This window comes from Bombyx mori, chromosome 21, assembly GCF_030269925.1.
Source record: "Bombyx mori chromosome 21, ASM3026992v2".
In the NCBI taxonomy this organism is placed as follows: domain Eukaryota; kingdom Metazoa; phylum Arthropoda; class Insecta; order Lepidoptera; family Bombycidae; genus Bombyx; species Bombyx mori.
The window spans coordinates 9,080,574-9,096,845 of NC_085127.1; the positions used below are offsets into that span (position 1 = coordinate 9,080,574).

The following is a 16,272-nucleotide window of genomic DNA, read 5'->3' on the forward strand; positions in this document are numbered from 1 at the left end:
GCGCATCTTCATATAGGGAGCATTTACGCCTTTACAAAATGTTTTAGTGCCATTTTATCAGTTACTCTAGAAATTAGATATGTACCGTTACTTTGTCGTAAATATGCATCGTATCTCATATTCATCTAGGATAGGAAAATATTAACCCGTACAGTGCATGTGTCCTTGTCGATTCTGCATTGATTTTATGATCTAAATTTAACAGCCGATGTACTTTTTTAGATTCGTGATAAGGCATCCATCATCCCGCTGGTGGCTGGTCTGAGGCGCGACGTTCTCAACCAGGTGTCCGAAGGCATGGCTCTCGTATGGGAATCCTACAAACTTGATCCATATGTACAGAAATTGAGTGAAGTCGTGCTACTATTCCAAGAGAAAGTAAGTCAAAAGAATGTTTTTTTATTATTGCTTATATGGGTGGACGAGCTCACAGCCCACCTGGTGTTAAGTGGTTACTGGAGCCCATAGACATCTACAGCGTAAATGCGACACCCACCTTGAGATATAAATTCTAAGGTCTCAGTATAGTTACAACGGCTGCCCCCACCCTTCAAACCGAATCGCATTACTCCTTCACGGCAGAGATAGACAGGGTGGTGGTACCTAGCCGTGCGGACTCACAAGAGGTCCTACCACCAGTAAAAAAGGTTTTTAAAATTAGCTTTTTAGATTAAAATTAACTACCAAAATCTCACCTCAATTGACTAACAGGTTGAAGATTTACTTGCGGTCGAAGAACAAATCTCGGTGGATGTGAGATCGCTCGAGACCTGCCCATACTCGGCTCAAAGCCTGGCCGACATTTTGAGTCGCCTGCAGCGCGCCATCGACGATCTGTCCTTGAGGCAGTACAGCAACTTGCATCTATGGGTGCAACGCTTAGACGAAGAGGTATTTATGAAAAACGATTTATTGATAAAACTAGCTTTTGCTCGCGACTTGGTCCGCGTTCAATAGTTCACAAATAATGCTTTAATGTAGAACAAATTTGGTCAGCATAAAAAACGTTATAGTGAGGCAACCTTAACATATAGACATATTCTCTCATACATTATTTTAGCGAAACTTCAACCGCTTCCGCAGCGCACGCAGCGGAAGCCCTCAAAAAGGAAAAAAAAAGATTTTGCAACATTCTGTACTGGTCTTAGCGTGATGTTATATTATAGCCTTCCTCGATAAATGGGCTGTATAACACTGAAAGAATTATTCAATTCGGACCAGTAGTTCCTGAGATTAGTACGTTCAAACAAACAAACTCTTCAGCTTTATCCTCCTCCTCGAGTCGTGTTCCTCATGTCTGAGGGTCGTGACCACCATCACCCATGAGCCATCAATCTTAGGATCTTTTTCCACTTTCCTCTGTCCACGGCGTCATGCAGCGCGCTGTACACTGTACTGTCCAAAGCGGTGCGGATCTGATCGGACCAACGAGTATGGCTGCGGCCTCTAGATCTGTTGCCTTCAACTTTCCCTTTGATCATAAGTTTTTCCAGGTTATCGCTGTCTTTCCTCGCAATGTGACCAAAATATTCGAGGATCCGCTTCAGACATACAGTAGACAGTCTGATTTTGATGCCCAGTTGCTTCAACATCGACACGTTAGTCCGGAAGGCTGTCCACGGAATTCTTAGCATGCGTCTCCAACACCACATTTCGAAAGCATCGATGCGCATTCGGTCTGCTGCTTTCAACGTCCATGTCTCAGCTCCATACAAGAAGATAGAGAAAACAAGAGTCCGCACCAGTCTGGTTTTAGTTTTCAGGCCTATCCCTCTATTCTTCCAGATCTTCTGTAGCTGAGACATCGCACTTTTACCCATTCCGATACGTCGGCGCACGTCAGTTTCACATGAGCCTTTGTTGCTGATGCAGGACCCGAAATACAAGAATTCGTCTACAACCTCTAATCCCAGCGCCCCACTCAATCTTAGAACATTTGCACGATTAATTAATAATATTATATCATTAATATTAGTCTATAAAATTAAAAACACGATTTAATTTTGTGTTACAATATTCATCTTACCATTTGAGTTTTTAAAATATCTATATTCATAATCGTGATTATTGTTTAGGTTGAAAAGAGTCTCGCAGCCCGTCTGCAGGCCGGTGTCGAAGCCTGGACTGGCGCCTTGCTAGGGAAGAGCCATGAGCTTGACCTATCGATGGATACTTATTCTCCTGCTGAACCTACCCACAAACCCGGAGGCGAACCCCAGGTACTTTATTGTAATAAAGAAGTAATCTATACTAATATATAAATCTACAGTGGTTTTTACGGATGTTCCGTTATAACTGCTGAACCATGCATCCGATTGACTTGAAACTTGGTATCCATGTAGAAAATACATGTACTTAATGGATAGGCTAATATTTATATGAGTGTTGAACTCCCTGCACCAGTTGCGGGGGCGTTAATGATGAGAATCTTTGTGGGGGTGAGAAACAATAATGTTAATTTTAAATGCCCAGCGAAGCGGACGGGTACAGCTAGTATTTTATAATTACATTCAACAAACTCAAACTACTGATAATAAAAAAACCAAAATGTCGAAGTAAAATCATTTTAATACTTTAACATATAAGTTTTAGATTTTAAATGGATAATGTAATTTACAATTAACTGAGACATATAAACGTAGCCAATAATACTATATTAATTATGGCAGATCGCCCGCGTGGTCCACGAGGTGCGCATTACGAATCAACAAATGTATTTATTCCCGTCTTTGGAAGAAGCTCGCTTCCAACTGATGAGGCAGATGTTTGCGTGGCAGGCCATCGTCACCAGCCTGCACAGACTGCAGAGCACCAGGTACGGTAATAAAAATGTACAGCACAAATATTTTGATCAAACTTCTTACATGAAATTGAAACTGCATCCACTAATATAAATATTTGGATCTAAAGAAAACAATTTTATAGTAAATTCGTTTTTTTTGCAATCCTTTTTTTCCATTTGACAGGATATTAACTAATAATTAACACTAGTGGTCCCGCAGTAGTCGAAATTCGACTTTAATTAATTTAAATTGAAAGTTTGTACACTGTTATGATTCTATTTTCAAAGACTATTATACTACTATAATCACAAATTTCGCCAAGACTACACTATAGAAAAATATTAATAAAGACATTTAATCTATTCTCAATTTGACCACTGACGTCAAGAACAAAAGTTTGACAATAAATAATTAGTATGCATACGTGTGTGCGTCAAATACATGGTGGTGTGTGTAATGTTTTTTTTATTGATTTAATGTATTTTTTAGGCATAATTTAAAAAAATATTAACATTCTGCACTCATTCTCTATATTCTCTATAAGTGTGGGAAATTTCATACTCCTACGTCCCCGCAATTTTCGTAAAAAGGGATACAAAGTTTTTCCTTCACGTATTAATATATAGATTATAAATGAAATTGGGGCAAAGTAACTTTAAAAATAATACTTGTAATTTAAACACTAATTATATTTCTTTATAGCTAATGCTTTTTTTTTCGTTTCTCCTATTCAAAGGTACCAAGTTGGAGTTGCTCGAGCTCAAACAGCCACCTACAGGAACCTACTGACCAAGCTTCCTGGAGGATCCGCACCCCTCGAAAAAGCTTACGATGCGATTGAAAAGAAGATATTTGAAGTTCGCGAATACGTCGACGAATGGCTGCGGTTAGTGTCTTTAATCTCTGGATACAAAAAATAATTAAAACCTGTATTATCTGAGTTTCAACCGCCACTGTGACTGGAATTGCTAAATCGTGTATTGTTACAGTTATCAAGCCCTTTGGGACTTACAACCGGAAAGCTTGTATGGACGTCTCGGGGAAGATATCACTTTGTGGATTAAGTGTTTGAATGACATCAAGTAAGTTACTCGACTGCTAATCTTGGACATATTCTGTGTGTAAAACGAATGAACTAATAGGTAGTCTACTAATTACATGTCTTTAAGCCAATAGGCCTAGTGAATAATGCATTATAATGCGTCTGTTGAACAAATAATTGGAGTCGGGTGTATTTAATGCTGTTGATCAACATCAAAAGGAAATGCTCTATCCCTTTCTTGCAATGACGCTTGTATCGATTTTGTAGATAGAGTAGCAGTTTTATTGCGGATTGACTTGATTTACCAATATATTACTTTCTATCTAACAGAAAATGAAAACACTAATAATTTTCTGATTTCAGATCAGATATTTCTTCTTACTGTTGTTTAGTTACTCCACTGTATGATTCTGTTATCACTCAAAGAATTTATCACGAAGTTGAGCGAACTTGACCTAGATTTTTTCTGCCAGGAAATCTCGTACCACGTTCGACACATCCGACACTCGGCGTGAATACGGGCCGGTGGTTATCGACTTCGCCCGCGTGCAGAGCAAGGTGGCTCTCAAGTACGACGCCTGGCACAAGGAGGTGCTCGGCAAGTTCGGGGCACTGCTCGGCGGGGAAATGGTCCAGTTCCACTCCAAACTCTCCAAGTCGCGTAGCCAACTAGAACAACAGACTATCGGTAAGTACGCTTCTTAAATATATAGGTAGTTTATTGGAACGAAGTTCCTTGTGGGACGACGCGGAGGGGTACCCTAACCGGGAAAAAACGTTCGTAACGTAAGATTTTTATTAGTAATGCACACAGTGTACGACTTAACTTTGTAATAACGTACAAAAAATAACATATTTTTTTATCATTCATTGACAACAATCTCAGAGCGTTCGTTTGCGCAATACACCAACTCTTATGCAAACAACCGTGAATGAAGCGTACCATAATAAGTTCGCACGTTACCGAATGACCGTGGGTTGTTGCGAAACCTCCAGTTTTATTTTCTTTATACCTCGAATAGAACTTAAAATTAATATTTTTAAAAATAAGGAACTTCGTTCCTATACGGTGTCCCACGACACCACACATCTTGTTTTGCTTATTGTTGTGGCAAACTCAAATCAACTGACACAATGCTTTGTAAAATTATAGAAGCGGCATCTACTAGTGACGCAGTGTCTCTCATTACCTACGTGCAACAGTTGAAGAGAGAAGTCTTGGCTTGGGAAAAGCAAGTCGATATTTACAGGGAAGCCCAACGTATTCTAGAACGGCAACGGTATTATTTTACTTGCAAATTTTAATATAGTCATCTAATAAAACTGACTAATATATATAATAAATAAAAATGTCGTAATATTTAATTTTTAGATTCCAATTCCCAGCTCAATGGCTCCACGTCGACAATATCGATGGAGAATGGAGTGCATTCAATGAGATAATGCGTAGAAAGGATTCTTCTATACAGACCCAGGTATTTTTTTAATGTCTTACCTAGTGCTTACTATGTAAAAGAAACTTTAAATGTTAAAAACTTATTGAACGAATAATTTTTACATGCCTACTGAAACAACAAAGTTCATGTTTTTTCTTAGGTTGCATCACTACAACAAAAGATCGTAGCTGAAGACAAAGCTGTTGAAACCCGCACTCTGGAGTTCCTCACCGAATGGGAACGCAATAAGCCGACAGACGGATCCACCCGGCCTGAAGATGCGCTGTCGAGACTACAGGCTATGGAAACTAGGTACACCAGGCTGAAGGACGAAAGAGATAATGTCGCTAAAGCTAAAGAAGCTCTGGAGCTGCACGATACTGGTCAGTTGTATTCACATTACTATACTTATGATTATGAAAACAATTTTTAGTCAACTTTTTTGGAAATTCATTCGCTAGTATTAGTTGCATGTATACTAATATATAAATCAACAGTGGTTTTTACGTATGTTTCGTTATAACTACTGAACCATGCATCCGATTGACTTGAAACTTAGTATCCATGTAGAAAATACATGTACTTAATGGATAGGCTAATATTTATGTAAGTGCTGGACTCCCTACACCAGTTACGGGGGCGTTAATGATGAGAATCTTTATTGGAGGTGAGAAATAATATTTGAAATACCCAGCGAAGCGGACGGGTACAGCTAGTTGCCAAATAAATTCAACTCCAGATTGCCAAATTAATAGTCTCCATTACACATTTATTTTTGTTCACAGGAAGCTCGATTAATAACGAACGCATGACGGTCGTACTTGAGGAACTGCAAGATCTACGAGGCGTGTGGTCATCGCTCAGCAAAATCTGGACACAAATTGATGATATCAGAGAGAAACCTTGGCTTTCCGTACAGCCCAGAAAACTCAGGCATGTTTTTAACATAATGGGATACGAGGGAGATTGAGTATTCTATGACGTAATATAACGATTTAATGTACTGTTTCAGGCAACAGCTGGAGGCTATGCTGAATGAGCTGAAAGAACTGCCAGCTCGTCTGCGTATGTACGACAGCTATGAATTCGTTCGGAAATTACTTCAGTCTTATACCAAGGTAGATTTAGTACCAATTTTACAACTCTTTAAAACTAAAAAGTCCTGGTAATTTATTCTTGTTAACAACCCAGGCGTAAACAAATCTTGTCAATCATCAAATTTGCAGGTCAACATGTTAATTGTGGAATTAAAATCGGATGCTCTTAAAGAACGTCATTGGCGTCAACTGTGCCGAGCTCTCAAAGTGGATTGGTCTTTATCCGAACTGACTCTAGGACAAGTGTGGGATGCTGATCTTCTCCACAACGAACATACAGTTAAAGATGTCGTTCTTGTCGCTCAAGGAGAAATGGCACTTGAAGAATTCTTGAAACAGGTAAATTGCAGGGATTTTTGTAACATATAAAAGAAACTTGTATAATTGTTTCCAAAAACTAAAGTTGAATTTTCGATATCCCAAAGTTGTGAACAATTTTCATTGTTGTAATTTGTTAAATAGGTCCGTGAGTCGTGGCAGAGCTACGAGTTAGATCTGATTAACTATCAGAATAAATGCAAGATTATTCGTGGATGGGATGATCTCTTTAACAAAGTAAAGGAGCACATCAACAGTGTTGCTGCAATGAAACTTTCTCCCTATTATAAGGTAAGCAAATCAAATCCTGATTTGTACAATAGAAAATTCACAAATTAATAGGGGTGGTAAATGTTTACTACATCATTCATGAGTATACACACATCGTTGCTGTCAAACCAAAATCTGCTAGTGCAAAAATTATTTCGAACTAACGAGGAAAAAGATTTTCGTAAAAAATTTTATATGAAGACGAATTTTTAAGAACTATATCAAATGAAAGCTACAGATAAATATTAAAGCTATAGACATATAACAGTTTTTTTTATATGATAGATAGAGCTGTGAACTATACGAAAAGGCCAAAAAGTAAAAATCTCAAAAAGTGTACATAGCAGATTTTGGTTTGACAACGACGACATGTTCTTAATGCCTTCTTTGCCTACAGGTGTTTGAAGAAGAAGCTCTTACTTGGGAGGAGAAACTAAATCGTATTAACGCTCTATTTGACGTATGGATCGACGTACAACGGCGATGGGTGTATCTGGAAGGTATCTTCAGTGGATCTGCTGACATCAAGACTTTGCTACCCGTTGAAACAAGTCGTTTCCAGAGCATTAGGTATAGGACTAATTTCGCTTTTTTCAGTACATGCATCACAATTGTATATAGGAATCATTAATTAAACAAAAAAAATGTCTAAAACAAAAATGCTTCTGATTTATGGTGTAAGTGAAAAATAATTTAATTTTTAATTAAAAATAATTTCAGCTCCGAATTCCTTGGCTTGATGAAAAAAGTTTCCAAGTCTCCCATGGTCATGGACGTGTTGAATATTCCTGGTGTTCAAAGATCTTTAGAACGTTTGGCTGATTTATTGGGAAAAATACAAAAGGCGCTCGGTGAATATCTGGAGCGGGAGAGAAGCAGCTTTCCTCGGTAATTACCTCCTGCGAAAATTATCAAATTTAATGGAAATACAGTCAAAATCTGTTATAACGACATCGAAGGGACTGCTCATATTCAGTCGTAAAAACCGATAGTCGTAACAACCGGTGATGTTTAATGTGTATCGTGCAAGTACAAACAAATCGATAAGGAATTATTGGAAAAATATATTTACATAATACGCGATTTTTCTTCAATATTAATTTGTTTTCTTTTTCTTAGCGACATTTTGAAAATTTCACGAATAACTCCACAAAGTTTTGGTGCGTCTTGTGTATAGATAAGTAAAAAAGTAACTGAAGAGATATGAAGAAGCGGACTTTGACTCTACAGCATGCACGTGTTTTGTTTCTAAGAATTAGAAAAGACCCTACACTAAACTAAATCCTATTGATTTCTTTCCTGATTTTAATAGCCATTGAAGACAAATGTGAATACCTATTCAAATTGTTTACAACACAGCTTAACCGGTCGTTCTAACAGATCTAATTCTCCGAAATATTAGTTAAATGTGGTCGTTTTATGAGGTTTGTCGTTATAAGCAATGTCGTATAAAGCAATGTTTTTAATAAGGCGGTCATATAGCATTCAGCCGGGACCTTTGTTCTAGGTTGTTATAACCGGCATGTTGTTCTAAACGATGTCGCAGTAAACGGTTTTGACTGTAATAACAAATTATACGAAATTTAATAAATAAACTAATGCTGTGCCCCGTAATGTTTATTTTAGATTCTATTTCGTGGGTGATGAAGATCTCCTCGAGATCATTGGTAACAGCAAGAACATAGCGCGTCTACAGAAACACTTTAAGAAAATGTTTGCTGGGGTTTCAGCTATTATTCTAAACGAAGACAATACCATCATCAACGGAATCGCTTCAAGGGAAGGAGAAGAGGTACCGTTTTCAACATCAAAGATTTTATGTTAATCTTATATTTTTCGGTTGACAACAAAATTTTAATACGAAAGGCTAATAATTAATTTCCAAAAACTCTTTTAAATAACAAGCGGTCAATTTTAATTGATCATACTTGTTTATTGCCAGTGGGAAATCATTACATAACTGAGTCACAGAAACACAATTCTATGATTCAATGCAAAAAATTCAATGCTACAATAGAGATACCCACTAATAATCTACCGGTACCACCGACAGTAATACATCCTAGATATCTTATAAGCTAACTGAGCTGCCAGCTGCCTCCGGTGATACCACAAAGCTATCGCTGTTACCCAGTCCACTCCGTAAGAGAGAAGAACCAACAGCGGCAACGGTTCCGTCGCTTTGCAATACAGGCTATATTAATTTCTAAAAACTTTTTTCAGGTTTACTTCACAGCCCCTGTTTCAACAATAGAAAATCCAAAAATCAACTCATGGTTGTCGATGGTTGAGCGTGAAATGCGAGTCACGTTAGCTTGCAGACTGAAGGACGCGGTTGGCGATGTCAAACAATTCAAAGACGGCAATGTCGACCCTCTGAAGTTTATCGAATGGTGTGATAAGTATCAGGTGTGCCTATAAAATTTATGATGTTTAAGTATCGATTACAATCATAAAGATATACATTTTTTTTATTTTAAATACACATTTTTATGGGCTTTAACCGGAACTTTTTTATTTAGGCTCAAATAGTTGTGCTAGCGGCTCAGATCCTCTGGTCCGAGGATGTAGAGGCAGCGCTCGTTAATGGGGGCGGAGATGGATTGAAACGCGTACTGGCTCATGTTGAAAATATGCTGAACATACTTGCTGACTCTGTTTTGCAAGAACAACCCCCGCTTAGAAGAAGGAAACTTGAACATTTGGTGAGAAAATAGACACTAAAACAGAACACTACAGATTAATGATTGATTTCAATTTACTTTCAATAAAATATTGCACAACTTATTTTATAAGTAGCAATATTATAAGAAAATCAATTCCCTAATACCTGTTTTGTTAACAGATCAACGAATTCGTTCACAAGCGTACGGTGACTCGTCGTCTGATCGCTTCGGGCGTGAACAGCCCGCGCTCGTTTGATTGGCTGTACGAGATGCGTTTCTATTTCGATCCAAGGAATAACGACGTAAGTTAATTTTTTGTTATTTATATTTGGCACCATAAATTAAAAATATTCCATACTTATTGCTAGTAAAATCTCGCTGAGCACAGCCTGGGACTTAACTAACATCTGCCCTAGTAAAAGCAGTACTTCACTAAATCCACCACCGGATCGGATATGCAAATTTTGAAAAAATATTTAACAAATTATCTTTTACAGGTGCTGCAACAACTGACAATACATATGGCCAACGCTAAATTCCTGTATGGCTTTGAATATTTGGGTGTTCAAGATCGTCTAGTACAAACTCCGTTGACGGATCGATGCTATCTCACCATGACGCAAGCGCTGGAAGCTCGCCTGGGTGGATCACCTTTTGGTACGTACAAAAACAAATATTGAGGTAAACAATAAAGTATAAAACTCAAGCCTAACTATTCATTTTGTTTTTCCTTTGTCAATAGGGCCGGCTGGTACCGGTAAAACGGAGTCTGTAAAAGCTTTGGGTAATCAACTCGGTCGCTTCGTGTTGGTCTTCAACTGCGATGAAACCTTCGACTTCCAGGCCATGGGCCGTATCTTCGTCGGTCTATGCCAGGTGAATTTTCTTATAAGACTAAGTGGCCTTGACGTGTATTTTTAAATAGAGTACAAACACGAAATTTTGTTAAACAGGTCGGTGCCTGGGGTTGTTTCGACGAATTCAATCGTCTCGAAGAAAGAATGCTGTCTGCTGTATCTCAACAAGTTCAGACAATCCAGGAGGCTCTCAAAAGCCACCAAGAAGGGGACAATACTAGTAATTAATAACATGAATTTCAACAATAACTCTTGCTTTACTCCCACTTTAATTTAAAATAAAATTCTTATAAGTTAGATAATAAAAAAAATAAAACCTAGTTTCCTATCATTATCTATACATTAGTCACATAATTTTATAAACTTTAAATTATCCTTATTAATAACGCAACAATTCTTTCAGGTAAATCGATTACAGTGGAGCTGGTAGGTAAACAAGTCCGCGTATCGCAAGACATGGCGATCTTCATTACCATGAACCCTGGTTACGCTGGACGCTCAAACTTGCCCGATAATTTGAAGAAGCTATTCCGAAGCTTGGCTATGACGACCCCGGACAGGCAACTCATCGCCGAAGTCATGTTGTTCAGTCAGGGATTCCGAACTGCTGAGAAGCTGGCCTGCAAAATTGTACCATTCTTTAAGTAAGCCCTTTTTTTTTTTATTGCTTAGATAGGTGGACGAGCTCACAGCCCACCTGGTATTAAGTGGTTACTGGAGCCCATAGACATCTACAACGTAAATGCGCCATCCACTTTGAGATATAAGTTCTAAGATCTCAGTATAGTTACAACGGCTGCCCTACCCTTCAAATAGAAATGCATTACTGCTTCACGGCAGAAATAGGCAGGTTGGTAGTACCTACCCGCGCGGACTTACAAGAGGTCCTATCACGAGTAAAACCACCAGTTTTTCTTTTTTTAAATTGCTTATAATTCTAAAGAAATTTCTATGTCTTAAATAAATGTTAACTTTCAGACTGTGTGATGAACAACTGTCGAACCAATCTCACTACGATTTCGGTTTGCGAGCACTCAAGTCAGTGCTTGTATCTGCTGGTAATGTGAAACGTGATCGCATACAGAAGATAAAGGTGAGCTTCATATTGCAAAATCAGAGTGAGAAACGTGCCTCGCAACTACTGATGCTTACAGTAACCTTGCATCATTCAGGGTATTCAATAATTTAAAATATCTCCACTTAATTTTTTTATAATTATGTACCATCAATGTCAGTGATTTCTTACTCTGACGTCCCCAAACGATGCGGGGAGACTGCATATCGTGCTGGCATAAAGTACAAAGTATAACTATGTTAACTTATTATCAGTCTTTTTTTTTATTGCCCTTGTAGGCAGATGAGCACGCGGCCCACCTGATGTTAAGTGGTTACCGTCGCCCATGGACTTCAGCAATGCCAGGGGCAGAGCAAAGCCTCTGCCTCCCGCTAAAAGTCTACAAATGACCTAAATGATATACATTTTGTGTTTGCAGGAGACATTAGCTGAACGAGGACAAGAAGTGCCCGACGAAGCATCTATTGCAGAATCGCTGCCCGAACAAGATATTCTAATTCAATCTGTCTGCGAGACAATGGTCCCGAAACTGGTAGCAGAGGATATTCCATTGCTTTTCTCACTGCTTAACGACGTATTCCCAAATGTGGGGTACACTAGAGCCGAAATGACTGGTAATTTTTAAATCATCCTCCTTGTTACTGGTGGTAGGGCCTCTTGTGAGTAGGTACCACCACCCAACCTATTTCTGCTGTGAAGCAGTAGTGCGTTTCGGTTCGAAGGGTGGGGCAGCCGTTGTAACTATACTTGAGACCTTAGAACTTATATCTCAGGATGCGTGGCGCATTTACGTTGTAGATGTCTATGGGCTCAAGTAACCACTTAACACCAGGTGGGCTGGGAGATCGTCTACCCATCTAAGCAAAAAAAAAAAATATCCTCAGACAAATACACCTTCTAACATAATTCACTTTTTTTGAATTATCTAATAAATGTTATATTAATTTCTTTCAGGTTTGAAGAACGAAATTCGGGCAGTTTGCGCTGAAGAATTTTTGGTTTGTGGTGAAGCTGACGAACAAGGCTCCACTTGGATGGACAAGGTGTGTTTACTTTCTATTGAGATAAATATGTATTGAACTATTATAGTTAAAATAAACATAAAAATTGGTTGAGGAGTTAACAGCTATGACACAAATATTATTATTGACAATATTTATTCATGAGTGACTCGTCGTTCACATCTCTAAACATGAACATACATGCACTTGTATTTGACGATTTACACGGCATTCCATCAAAATTCAACGAAATAATATGGTGACGGTAAATATTTAATTATTGTGAACATCTCGTACAAAAGAATACTCATGTCGAAATAACCATAACTAATTTAACGTTTTGCTTATCATTATAATTATGTAGTGACTGCATTAAACAAATATTTATGCGATTTATTACGTTTGTCCCTCGCTCAAATATCATTGAAGACTTTATATTTAATCAAATGTAATAATTCCTAAATGCAATCTCTACACAATAAAATATGATATCGTTACCATAATACGTTAGTATGTGAGTGTGAATGCGTATGCGTTTCCATGCTAACCCGCTAACGGCACGTAGAGGCGCAGCGAATCGTCGCGAGCGCTTCTCAGCACGTGGATCGACAAGGTCAGTGACCGGCCGGTGTGGGACGCTCTCTCACTCCATGTTTGTGCTCACGTCTCTGTGTGTCGCCATCACCACTCATATATGATTTTCTAAACACACGCTTTTGTCGGTATTTTCTCGTGTTTTAACTGCTTTTGACTGTAATGTTGGATTAGGTGAAAGTATTTGTGATCCTTCTTCCGTGAGAATAGCAGCATTCCTGAACAGTCTCAATAGGGCAGTTGACTGGTATCGCATTTTAAAACCAACTTACTTAAATTAACATTCATCTGTATAATATGAAATAATTTATATCGACTGATACAGATGAGTCTTAAGCATTAAGATTTTGTGTAGAGGATGTTTTCTCTCGGATCCTTTTGCCTCAATACCAGAATAAAATTTGAATGGATTATAACTTGTTGGTCTCTCAACATATTTTTAGTTATACATTTTTATTAATCACAAATAACCAGTCAATCTGCCCTTAATGCTTTTTGTTAAGTAACTTTATATTAAAACATAAACGAAAATAATTATTTTCATTCACGAAAGTCTTCCATTCAAGTCCTACTATCGCTATATCACGCCCTCCATGCACATGACTGGATATGTCTGAAAATGTTTATGTCCATTAAACTTCATATATTCCTGATCCTTGTTGAACTTTACAATGTTTTTTTTTTCTTTACACTATCAATATTTGTTTTCGGGAAAGTGTCGTTGAATGAACTTCCTCTTTGGTTCTGTTCTGTAACAGGACAAAAACTGTTAGTTCTACTAGTAGAACAAGTTGAGTATTCATAAATGGAGAAGAAAATTTCACTATTATAAATAGATACTAATTGAGATTATTGAGAATTAATTTAAAAATCCCAGTTTGAATTTTGCTTGTCTATTTTTAGTTCTACTTTTTCTCATCGTAAGTTATAAATGACATCGGTTGACTTACCGATGTCATGCTATGGAATACAAATTACACAAGAAAAGGTGGATGAAAAATAAAATCTATAAGCGTCATATCCAATAACAAATATTCTGTAATACAATCTTGAAAAAAAACACCGACGCTTATTTTTCCTAATAATAATCAATGTACAGGTACTGCAACTATACCAAATCTGCAAGCTAAATCATGGCTTGATGATGGTCGGGCCATCGGGCAGCGGTAAATCTACCGCATGGCGGGTACTACTTAAAGCTTTGGAGAGGTAAAGCTTTCAAACATTATTCACAAACTTATTCTCTTTTAAATATTATTATGTAGATTTCGTATCAATTCGTCCTAAGGTTCAAAAAAAGAAAAAATGACTGCCACCAGCGCCACCTATCCGCCACTAACGTAACTATGCTCGTCGGAGTGCTCATGTCATCCTTTATATGCTTCGATCAACAATAGTAACTAGATAAAGGGATACGTACAAAATTAAAGCAAAAACTGTCCGCGTGAATATATACTTATATAGCTACATTCGTTTACTAACAAACGGAGAAAAAAGTTTTGAAACACTTTTACTTTCAAACTAATAACAACTATGGCACCTAGTAATAAAGTCACAAATCTCCAAAACATTATCTAATACTTACGATCATTCGTCACATAAAACGAGCAAAGCAATAAATTACTCCTGTCACTTACCAATAAAAAGACATATTTTAAACAACTTTTAATGTTAAATCAATCTTAAGGTGCAACAAATAAAGTAACTTTTCCCTTAATTGCTCTGAGAACTAACATCGTTTTGCTTTATTTATTTTTGCTTCTTGAAATGCCGATTTCTATTTACTACAGGAGGTAAGGGGGTCGCGCTTAACACTAAAATAATTTATTAATGAATTAAAGTAAAAGTTTAGTTGTTTACTTTTTATGTTTTGGAAATGTATGTTTGTTAGTATCTATACATTACTTATTATTTTATTAGCGTTACGTTTTTGTGTAATATATATTTTTAAGTTTTCGCGACCAGTGCACATAATAAAACAACGTTTAAACGGTTTCAAGCGTGGTATTTCTATTACAATATTTCGGCCACATTTCAGTAGCCGTGAGCACGGAAGGCAAAGATGTCCAGTGTCAATAAGCGGAGTTCTTAGCTGGCTTATAAAAGTCATCTCTTGTTTCTCTGGCGACAATCGAGATCCATTCTGCACACGTGATTGCTAGGAAAGCTAAAATAAAAATGGAAAGCTAAGTATCTAATGAGAGTCCAACAAACAGACACAAAAGCAGCGTTAACCAATTTTAACCAACTAATTTTGAAGTGCTGCTAACAAATTTTAAAAAATTATTACAACACAAATCTACTCCATGCATTTACTGTTCTGTTAAGCAAAAGTTTGTCCATGTGTTGGCCGAGCCTTGGCCAACATTTGTAGCGGTGGTTAAAAATCGGTAATTTTGTTCAAAATTTAATATTATTTATAAGTTTAAAGCTTACAATATAGTTTATACTTCATGTACTTACCGAAAGTAAGATACACCGGCCGTTAAATTGCTTTTTCGGGCCTTATTTTTGCAACTTTTGAATACATATTGCGGTATTGTGAGACGGGTTGACATTGGCTGTGTTTGAAGTGAACTAAACAAAATAAGAGCTCACATTTCAAGTGCGCTGTTATTTGACGAGACGGATTTTATGCACCGACCCGAAATCTAGTTACTATTGTTGATCGAAGTTTATATGTATTTATATGTGTGCAAAGTTTCATTTTAATTGGGGCAACAGTTCTCGAGTTTTTGATACACGCACATACATTCTCTTTTATATAAGTTGGTACCACGTACGCGTGTAGCTGTGATAGCCCCTTAGGCTACCAGCAAATAAGTAGAGGAACAAATAGTTACCAAACGTTATGTATGTGATTTTATAGTAACGAATAGGAGACTTATATTTTATTAAACGTTTGATGTTGTTGTTTTTAAAACAGATTTGAAGGCGTTGAAGGTGTTGCCCACGTGATCGATCCAAAAGCGATGTCAAAGGAAACTTTATATGGTGTTCTCGATCCAAACACACGTGAATGGACTGATGGTCTCTTCACACATATATTAAGGTAAACGATAGTTTTTTTTTATTATTGCTTAGATGGGTCGACGAGCTCACAGCCCACCTGGTGTTAAGTGGTTACTGGAGC

At 37.5% G+C, this 16,272-nt stretch overlaps 1 protein-coding gene across 3 annotated transcripts in view; it reads left to right on the forward strand.

The window, feature by feature from the left end:
• The window catches only part of LOC101742268 (dynein heavy chain, cytoplasmic), a 66,370-nt gene that overhangs the window by 12,603 nt on the left and 37,495 nt on the right, over positions 1–16,272 (forward strand). For 2 of the 3 annotated variants that reach the window (XM_038018329.2, XM_062674720.1), the window contains exons 18-47: positions 223–378; positions 712–891; positions 2,076–2,219; positions 2,670–2,815; positions 3,520–3,669; positions 3,773–3,865; positions 4,299–4,513; positions 4,979–5,105; positions 5,198–5,300; positions 5,422–5,644; positions 6,047–6,194; positions 6,274–6,379; positions 6,488–6,697; positions 6,821–6,967; positions 7,344–7,516; positions 7,667–7,834; positions 8,573–8,738; positions 9,170–9,355; positions 9,469–9,651; positions 9,792–9,914; positions 10,110–10,269; positions 10,355–10,488; positions 10,566–10,689; positions 10,873–11,113; positions 11,448–11,562; positions 11,963–12,158; positions 12,499–12,587; positions 13,111–13,158; positions 14,239–14,348; positions 16,066–16,191. In XM_038018329.2, coding sequence (XP_037874257.1) covers positions 223–378; positions 712–891; positions 2,076–2,219; positions 2,670–2,815; positions 3,520–3,669; positions 3,773–3,865; positions 4,299–4,513; positions 4,979–5,105; positions 5,198–5,300; positions 5,422–5,644; positions 6,047–6,194; positions 6,274–6,379; positions 6,488–6,697; positions 6,821–6,967; positions 7,344–7,516; positions 7,667–7,834; positions 8,573–8,738; positions 9,170–9,355; positions 9,469–9,651; positions 9,792–9,914; positions 10,110–10,269; positions 10,355–10,488; positions 10,566–10,689; positions 10,873–11,113; positions 11,448–11,562; positions 11,963–12,158; positions 12,499–12,587; positions 13,111–13,158; positions 14,239–14,348; positions 16,066–16,191 — 4,490 coding nt within the window. The remainder of the gene's footprint in view (positions 1–222; positions 379–711; positions 892–2,075; positions 2,220–2,669; positions 2,816–3,519; positions 3,670–3,772; positions 3,866–4,298; positions 4,514–4,978; positions 5,106–5,197; positions 5,301–5,421; positions 5,645–6,046; positions 6,195–6,273; positions 6,380–6,487; positions 6,698–6,820; positions 6,968–7,343; positions 7,517–7,666; positions 7,835–8,572; positions 8,739–9,169; positions 9,356–9,468; positions 9,652–9,791; positions 9,915–10,109; positions 10,270–10,354; positions 10,489–10,565; positions 10,690–10,872; positions 11,114–11,447; positions 11,563–11,962; positions 12,159–12,498; positions 12,588–13,110; positions 13,159–14,238; positions 14,349–16,065; positions 16,192–16,272) is intronic. The other variant, XM_038018331.2, reaches the window with a different exon arrangement.